We start from the raw sequence: 9,227 nt of genomic DNA on the forward strand, positions 1-9,227 counted from the left end.
GTTCCTATTCCTACTGTGTTTTTGTGTTCAATCATCCCTGTCTCCTTCTGTGTAAGTCTCTGTGCTTCCTTTTGTCTTTGTCTTGTTCATCCTGTTTCTCTCCTTCCATGTCTGCTGTGTGCCTGTGCTTTTAGTTCCCCTCACATTTCTGCAGATATTGATTATTTTGGTCTTGATTTCTTTGGACCCCATTTTGTTTTAAGTATCTTAGCCTCATACTTTGTCTGCAAATAAAGACATTTTTCACCTGAGCCTGGAAAAAGAAAAGAAGTGCAAAGATTTGTATTCTGTTTAATCTTCACCCCTCCTCATGTGTCTCTGCCTCCGTTTTGTTACCTTTGTGCTCAGTGTATGTTATGTAATGTGTGTAATTGTACTTTTTATATCAAAGAACAAGACTTTGAGCCTGATTCTGTCTCTGCATTTGCGTCGTCTTTCGTCTCAAACGTGACAGAAAATATGTCCGCGGCTACAAATCAGAGCACATGGTGTGATAATTTGGGTTAAAAATACACATGACAAAGAGAGTTCAATAGTTCAGGCATATATACAAGCAGACATAAGTGAAACAACAAAGAGGAATAAAGATGAGTGTAATAATACAGTAAAATGAGCCTGTAGAAGTAAAATATATGCAAATACATTAACAGCTCATAGATTTATTTGTTTGAGGGGAAATGACAATTAGAAATGAATAGAATAAAAATAGACACTCACAGAATTTAAATCAAGAATAAAATAGTAGGATGTTTGATGGTGGGAAAAGACCTGATGGGTAATGGGAGACTGGTGGGTTCGGGGGGTCAGCATCAGAGTGTGTGTGTATCATACCATAAACACAAATCACAAATCTCTGTCCTTGATGATACTCAAAACCTCATATAGGTCAAATCCAGGTGGTTACTATGAACCTGGACCTTTTACAGGTTAAACGTGTTAAATGTAGATGGTGAAGTGGAAAGTAAAGACCCAATTGTGTATCACATGGAAAAATCCATTTAGGAATCTGACCTGAATCCAGCTGCTTATGAAGCTACACCCACAGCTGCTCCTGACAATACAATCTGTGTGATGTCACAATTAGAGGGAGAGAGAACACCACAGTGCTTAACCTCTAATTTGCAGGTATGACGATATGTTATGCCAGTAGCTCAGTCTCAGAACAGGACGATCATCTTAACAACCACAGAGCATTGGTGCAGAGAGGCAGAACCCATTCCTGACATGGCAGACATAGTTCAGGTGTTGACACTGCACGTGTGCGTCACACACACAGGAGAGTTCAGCAGCTTTGTGTCATGTCTTGCAACAAAACAAAGCACGAGCGTCTTTAGTTTTGCAGTGATTCACCCATGAACAAAGGCTGCATTCGTCACAGGTGTTGGTTTTCTGCACACTGAGGACCACGGGGCATCATGTATGAAAATAAAACCTAAGCTCACAATGGGAAGGTTTCAATCAAGACAATAAGAGAGAAAACCTTTTGGCACAGGTCACCTAAAACAGGAGTTATTCAAAATAAGTGGAAGCGTACTGTGATTGGTTTTACTTCTGTGAGGCTGCAGGGTGGAAATCTGAGCCTTGGAAAAAAAAAAAAAAAAGGTGGCGTGATGGTGTTGGTACAACAGTGACACCTGACAGAGAACATTACTGTTGTCACAATAAATCCACTTATACAGCAAGTAGCCAGCTTCAATGGCTCATTCTATAAAAATCTAATGTCTAAAAGCTGTTAAATTGGGCTCATCTTTCAAAGAAGCCTAAAAATAAATTTGTGTTTTCAAAATTTATTTGAAATGCAAGAATCCTTGTTGCAACAAACGACTGGAACATTAAATGATTCAAATAGTAATTGGACATTTTCTCAACTCTAGCTCTTTATTCACTTTAATGTTCTTTTGGTTTTGTTTTTCTTGAGTCTCGAGGTTGTGCTGTTGGATCAGAACTTTCCCTTCTTCTTCCAGGGCTTCTTCTTGGACTTGGCGTCGATGATCAGCTGAGACTGACGCTTCAGCGCCTCACGTGAGATGATGTCAGTGTCGTCCTCTTCACTCTCCTCCTCTGAGACACAAACAGCGACTGTTTTTTAAAAAGCGAAAAGTTTGTGTGTGTGTGTGGGTGTGTACGCGTGTGTGTGTGTGTTTGTCTATGGTTCTTGACTCACCATCATTGAAGAGGTCCAGTATTTGGTCCTCAGGGAGCTTGACTCGCGTGTTGTAATCTGGTAGTTTCCCCTCAATCCTGACGTGGAACTGCTCAGAGCAACACACAGACACATGGTGCAAAAATTAATTTTTTTTGCAAATAGATTTATCTTTAGACCTTTAAGGACTTAATTTCAGATTTATCATATTCTCATCTCATCATTATCTATCTCTCGGTTATCAATGCAAGTTAATTTACATGGCCCTAATTGCATTCAACCAGTATTAGCATGAGTGCTGGTGTGATTTTGGTTACTGTGTTCTCATCATGTAAAAGCTAAGACGACCAACGGGCCAAACTTTTCTAGATCTAACGTTCAAACCTGCAGCTCAACAGTAGCAGTCAAGCAAACAGAGCTGGAGTGATTTTCAAATTATCAGCTCAGAGTTTGCGTCAGTTCTAAAGATTACACCTTCTTAAAAACGGACCTGAGATTAAAACAGTCAATGTCAGGGGACTGTTGCATGTTTTCCTATGGTACACGCTGATATCCCCTGTTCTCAAACAGTGAAGGTGCTGCCGAGTGTTAGCAATCAAGAACAAACACTTCAGGTTGCCTTTCCATTCAGATAAGATGTGAAAGAACAGCAGCATGTCTGCATACATGCTCAGCCATGCTGTGTTCATATGTTGCACTGCGTGGGCTTTCTTTAGGGTCACTATCTTTTCCATTTTCTTTAACACCAGGAACATTTAGGGGACTAACACCTATGAGTGTGTGCAACCTGGGGCCGTTTGAATTTTGACTGTTAGGCTTTGGTGAAGCTATTTGCTCTGAGCGTCATTCTAATTATTTAATTGGTCAAAATAAATCTCTACTTCATTAAGAGACAGAAAAGGCTGGATGAATAAACCATTTAAAAATAACCCAGATTTGACTTAATGCAGTTTTTCAAAATTTGTCACTTGTCCACCAGGAGATGAACATCCTCCAAGCTGCTGTAGTTATAGTAGCAGCAGTTTGACATAGGTGTGATGGAGCTGACTGAGGAATTGATTAAACAGCCTCATGCCGTCACATTCAGACCTTAGAGAACCAACATTCCTATAACAGACAATATTTAGACGTTTATTAATTTAATCATTCTTTTCAACGTCCTCCCAGAGAACCCCTCCCTCTAACATCAGGTCCTTTACTAAATAAATGTTTTACACCAACTAGCATTCTCAAAGGTTTCAGTATCATTGGTTGTAAAGCCATGTATTAGTGACAGGTGACATGTTGATCACATGGGCTTTCAGTTCAGCGCTATGTGTAATGTGTGCCAACAGTGTGTGTTAATGAGAACAGTATGTTCAGTGTGATTCATCTGTGGACCTGCCCGTGTATTTCCTGCACACCTGTTATTGAATCTGTGTTTTCAACAACTACCTGTGAAAAGTGAACCAACCACTCTGAGAAGCTGGACATTAAACAGCCTGACAGTTTGTTGTCTCACCTCCTCTTCCTCCATCTCCTTCATAATACCAGCGAGATCTTTTCCTTGGAGTTCGTCCTGGAGTACCATCAGCTTCCGATCGCACTGGGTCATCAGCAACAACACATACTCATCCGAGTCTGGGGACACCTCCGCCACTTGGTCCTCGCCCTGGAGAGAAACGAAAGAACCAACATAAGTTTGATTGTCACCGGAAAGAGAAAATACGTAAAATCACACGTATCATAACGTCAACATATGGGAGTCAATACATCCAAATTCTTCAGAGGGCAGAACAATCTGTCCAAGGTGTAATATCCTTTGTCTTAAACTCTTGACTAGAGTGAAAAAAAACTATTAAAAAAAACACTTTTATCAGGGAAAACATTCAAGAATCCTCAAAGAGAGTCACAAGTGAGGGATCCCTCTCCCAGGATGTCCACAAGTGCAATAGACGTTGAGTGTAACAGAGAACACCCACACATTTTTTTATAACATTTATGAGAAAATCAAGTGTCTAAGACAAATGGAGAGGTGTCTAAATGTTTCAAGCATTTATACAAAGGGAAATGTCTGATAGAGATGAAGGGAGAGAGAGAGAGAGGACATGGAAGGCAGAACATCAATGACAGTTGTAAAGATAGAGCAGTGTATGGTCTATGGTCAGTAATAGTAGAATATGTGGACAGACACAACGTATATCTCAACAAGCTAGTTGCAATTATCACATAAGCAGCTGCCTCAACAATCCAGAATGCGGCTGAAGCCGGGATCCTGGATCTGAAACGTCAAGGCACAACCCAGGGGGAGAAGTCTAGTCAAGAAATGAATGTAGTCATTTCCTTTTTCCTCTGTGTGGGCATGGTCACACATGACAGCAAAGCGAACATCACGGGTTGAGGTTCACCACAGCTGAACTCCATGCTGTGATTTGCCTCGCTACAGGAAGCAAATGAACGAGAGGCGAAGGTTCTCCACCGACACATCTGTGTATGTGTGACCGTGACAGGACAGCTCATCTTTCCAGTGTTAAAGAGAAAAGAGAGCACATCCCTGAAAGTCTCTCTGTGCCCTCATGTTTTATTAAGATCATATTCACCAGTGTGATGTGTTGAAGTTTGTCTGTCAGGTGCTCCACTCCGGCTCGAATGGTGCTGAGCGTTTTAACAAGCCAATCCAGTCTCTCTTTAGCTGCCCGGCACCTCTGCTGCTGAGCCTGCAGCCGCTGCTCGCACTCCTCCAGCATCTGTTGGTCACTATGAAAGCAGCAGATGGAGACATTATGCATCACACAGCCACATACACTAACACCTTTGTCTCCTCTATCACTGTTTCGTTGTCTCACCCGGAGAGTTTAGCCTCTCCCGAATATTTCATATCCTGAAACTGTTGGTTCAGCAGCTCCGTTTGCTCCTTCAGCTGCTGCAGGACTTTCTTATTCTCTCCCATCAGGTTCTCCAGATGTTGCTGTGTCTCCTTTTGCGAGGTAAAGCGCTCCACTATCTCCTACACACAGAGAAAACCAGTATGAAGTTATGAATTATTTCAGAGCAGAAATAATGATTCTTTTTCTGTTCACGTCCACACCCGTATGTCTGTGACTCCAGTGGCCTCCTTGATGCGTTGGAAGGCCTCCTCAAAAGTGGACATGACCTTCTCCTCTTCATCACCTGCCATCCTGGTGGTGCTGCGCGGGGCCTCACTGCTCAGTTCATCTGGCTGCATAGTTGTTCTCTGGGTGTGCAGGGAGCAAAGTTTACCACCAGTGTAAATGTAAATTACTCATCTTCACCAACAACAATGTCTCTGTTATGAAGCAAATCATATTTTTTAGCAGAGATAGAGTGTTACATGTTTAATTACATGGTCAGTGATAAAGTCTTTGATCAAAAGAGGGAAGAAGGGAACAAAATCTAAATAAAAACAGACACTAGAATAATATTTCTGTACAGTATGTTCCACCGTGTGTATCTTACCCTTCTATCGACTTTTTCAGCCTGGGCTTTGCGCTCCTCAACTTTTTTCCTGTAGCCGGCGATAATACACTCTCTCTCTTTGCGCTCCTTGTAGAGCAGTTCCTCCAGCTGCTGTAACTCAGCCTAGCACAGAAAAGGAAGGGAAGGAGAAAAGGAAACAAACACGTTGGGACAGCAGTGCATTAGTGATGAGGATGTAGGAGGCTGCGTGAACAAACACTGCACCTTCACCCACCATGAGCTTGAGCTGTGCACTGACAGTGAAGAAAGGAGGAGACAGAGAAGTCGTCGTTTTGGGGTTTGCAGAATGTGTAGTGATGTGAACTACATGTGAAGTCTTAAGTTGTTTTGAACAAAATAAAAAGGTCACAGGTGAATGGAAGGGTGCTTGGAGAGCACACACCTATACGCCCTATCTCGCCATGTTAAAGAGAGGATATTCATCCGGATCTACTCCAAATTTCTTTATGGGGTCACATCCCATCCCTCAACAAAATTTCCGTCAGATTTTGAGTAAGTCAATAATCCTGCTGCCTCGCAAACCAACAGCAATGAAAGCCTCCTCCTTGGTGGAGGCAATAAAAACTGAAAAAGCCCTTGTAGCAACCACACTCATATAACTTCATGTGTTATGTGTTATGACAGTAGTGGTGAGGGAGTGGTCCCTCTGTGAGGGGGTCACAGGTCACCTTAGCAGCTTCTTTAGAGAGCTGGGTGTCGTTGTTCATGACCTGCAGGCTGTGAAGCTCCTTCCTGTGCTTCAGGATTTCTGCCTCCAGACTGTCCAGCTGGCCCTGGAAAGTCAGACTCTCATCCTGAGTTGGTGAGAGTGGGGACAGAAGTGAGGGACAGAACATTTAGACAGGGAATATGCGAAAAGGGAACGAGAGGAGGCCATTATATGAGGAAAGTCAAATGCTCCAGTTTGCTCCATTACTGGCTTATTGTTACATGATCTAGGAAATAAAGCCTTATCTATATACATATTAAACTGAAAGCCACATGGTTAAAATTGAAAATGCACATGAGACATTGAAGTGTGAATATGGAGCAGGAGTGAAAGTATCCAAGAAACAAGTTTCTGTAAAGTGAGTTTGGGCCAAGACGCACTGTTCCACTGTGAAAGTCTCACTTCTCTCACGATATCACAGACACATAGCACAGGCCATTACCGTGCAGAGCACTGCAGCACAACACCAAGCAACCACTGGCTTCTGTGAATAATACCTGAATGAGTTCATTAGCAGACTGTGTGGTAAACACTGTCACTCTCATCCTCTGACAGTTAATGCACTGTTACCATATTTGTACAATTAACATATTGCGCCTACAGTTAAAATGGCTTCATAAACTGCAAAATAATCTCTCCAATAGGTAACAGACACAAATCACTGGGGAAAACACTGGTAAATGTCCAACTAATCAAAGTGTTACAAGTTGCATTCACGCACACATTCATAAAGTGATTCTATACACAGTGCCTCTGACACTGTTGACTTTGTGATCAAGGGGCAATTTGGGGTTCATTATCTCGCCCAAGGACACTTTAGAGTGCAGAGTGGAGGTGCCGGCCTTCTGATTAGTGTACAACCATATCTCCCTCCTGAGCCACAAAGTGGTGTCAACAAAACTACAGCAACATTTCCAGCAGGTAAGTGTGAGTTTGAGGTGCAAAACATTATTTTAAAGCTCAAAATGTGAATGTTTGGCAAACCTGCAGGTGACCTTTGAGTTTCAGATAGTTAGTCGTGATGTTCTCAGCCTCCTTGCACTTAAACTTTGTCTTCTCCAGATTGTTCTCGAGTGCCCGCAGGTTCTGAAGACACACACACAACATTTTTAATTATCTCTGATTGGACTCATCTGTCACCAGGAAGAAATAATATTAGAATAAGAATCTCCACATGAGATTGAGGGCTAGGTACCATGGCATCTTCCTCTTTCTTCCGGGTGCGAGCGTCAGAGGACTGAGCTCCACGGCTGCCCTCAGGTTTCAGTCTCTGGTGATCCACCCTCAGCTCTTCAAGGCGCTGCTGGTAGGTCTGGGTGGTGTGTTTGAGGGCATTGAGACGCTTCTTCTTAGTTAACACCCTCTGATCTACTGTTGTCACAGCGGCCTGAGGAGAGGCAGTAAAGAGAAAAGTGTTAGTGAGCAGACAGAGGCAGGGAAACAGACAGGGAGAGGAAGAGAGATCTTGTCTGAGGATATAATGGATTTTAAATTGTGTTGGAACAAAGCTAAAATGTAATGGTGGGCCCAATACTGACACATTTCACCCCATTTCTATTCTTCTACAATGACGCAGGGTTCATGATTGAGTGTACAATGACGTCTTGACCATGACCTCTTTCGTTGAATTCTAAACATGTTTGTGTTACTTGAATTTCTTGAATACTTGAATGTGGCAGGTGCTCTAAAAACACTGCAGTGCACTGTCCCTGAACTTCAAACTTGGACAAAAAAATGACTTCTATAAACTCTATAACATTTTCAAAATGAAGGAAATCACAATATAAGGTAAACTGTAAGTGGCAAGTTATTTCAAGCTTTGTTATAATATTGTATGCACTCTCAGTAGGAGAGAGCATAGCTTTCATTCTGCACAGCTTCTGACCGACAGTGAGCTTCATCTCAAATAAAACACACACTGAAGTTCACTAGGGCGACTTACAGAAGGGGATGAAACACAATCCACACACTTCCAATGGCTGTAACAGGTTTGGCAGGATGTGTGAGCACCCCGGGCTTCCTCTCACCTTGCCTGACATGTTGCGGTAGGCGCTCTTCTCCATGCCTCTGTTGTGAAAGGCCTCTTTAATGACATGATCATCTCCCTGCAGGAAGTAAACCACCGAAGTGTTACTGCCACGTGAGGTATCATCTTTATGGGGGTTTGATTGTGATCAAAGAGGACAACGCAGATAAATCAGCGCTGACAGATGAACCTGAGTCAGTCCACTCACTGTGTGAACTTCTGCCAGCTTCCTGTACAGCCTCTTGTTGTCCTGCCTCAGCACCCGGATGTTCTCCGAGTTCTCCTTCATGCTGGACTGAGAGCTCTCATAGAAAGCGCTTCTGTCGCGCTCTAGTGGACACAGTGAGTCATTACTCCAGCAGCACACAGACATGGACTTCTCATTGTTATTCATTTCCAGCTCTGATCTCAGTCTCTCTGGTTTAGCTACATGTTTACAGTGGCTCCCCACACAGTCACGTGTTCATCATATGGCTGAATCAAGCTAACCACGGCTGCTAGCTGGCACGCGCTTTAGCATCAGCTAAGATCGACGCTCAGACTTAGAAACACAAACTCACCCAGCAGTTGTATTTTACGCTGCATCTCCGCTATCTGCTCATGCAGCGGAGGTTTCAGAGTGTCCCCGCTGAAAGACATGATGTCTCTTGCTGCTCATTCCCTCACTACACCAGCATGTCCAGCGTTAGCCTGACCTGGACACAGTGTTGCCTAGCAACCTGTCAACACACAAGAGAGGCTCAGCGTTGGAAAGTGGAGCCATTCATGAAAAATAAAAACTGGACCTTTAATCTCATTTACTGTCCCCACACTGGCTTTAATCACTTTTCATTCACTGACTATGTTTTTACTGTGTGTGATAAATAGAAAAC

General features: G+C 42.9%; 1 protein-coding gene across 2 annotated transcripts; it reads right to left on the reverse strand.

Moving 5' to 3' along the window:
• Window positions 1-1,771: 1,771 nt before the first annotated feature.
• Window positions 1,772-9,082, reverse strand: odad3 (outer dynein arm docking complex subunit 3). 2 transcript variants are annotated; one of them, XM_020084282.2, is made up of 13 exons: window positions 8,916-9,082; window positions 8,564-8,685; window positions 8,357-8,434; window positions 7,525-7,716; window positions 7,314-7,415; window positions 6,289-6,414; window positions 5,600-5,722; window positions 5,211-5,357; window positions 4,969-5,129; window positions 4,723-4,879; window positions 3,645-3,794; window positions 2,165-2,252; window positions 1,772-2,079 (listed from the first exon to the last, which is right to left on the reverse strand). In XM_020084282.2, the coding sequence occupies exons 1-13, from the start codon at window positions 8,992-8,994 to the stop codon at window positions 1,940-1,942; spliced, it is 1,665 nt and encodes a 554-aa protein (XP_019939841.2). In that variant the 5' UTR covers window positions 8,995-9,082; the 3' UTR covers window positions 1,772-1,939. The 2 variants fall into 2 exon arrangements, with proteins under 2 accessions (XP_019939841.2, XP_019939842.2); XM_020084283.2 differs by having other exon boundaries at window positions 1,772-2,061; window positions 8,916-9,080.
• Between the last annotated feature and the right edge of the window lie 145 nt (window positions 9,083-9,227).

The sequence above is a fragment of the Paralichthys olivaceus genome, chromosome 8, assembly GCF_024713975.1.
Source record: "Paralichthys olivaceus isolate ysfri-2021 chromosome 8, ASM2471397v2, whole genome shotgun sequence".
Lineage (NCBI taxonomy): Eukaryota > Metazoa > Chordata > Actinopteri > Pleuronectiformes > Paralichthyidae > Paralichthys > Paralichthys olivaceus.

Bases quoted from the DNA above. Each gene is read 5' to 3' on its own strand.
- odad3 (XM_020084282.2), bottom strand. From the start codon at position 8,994: ATGTCTTTCAGCGGGGACACTCTGAAACCTCCGCTGCATGAGCAGATA. The intron at 5,358-5,599 runs GTAAGATACACA...CTGCACACCCAG, and splicing joins CTGAAAAAGTCGATAGAAGG to AGAACAACTATGCAGCCAGA. The intron at 2,253-3,644 runs GTGAGACAACAA...TGCTCTGAGCAG, and splicing joins AGGAGATGGAGGAAGAGGAG to TTCCACGTCAGGATTGAGGG.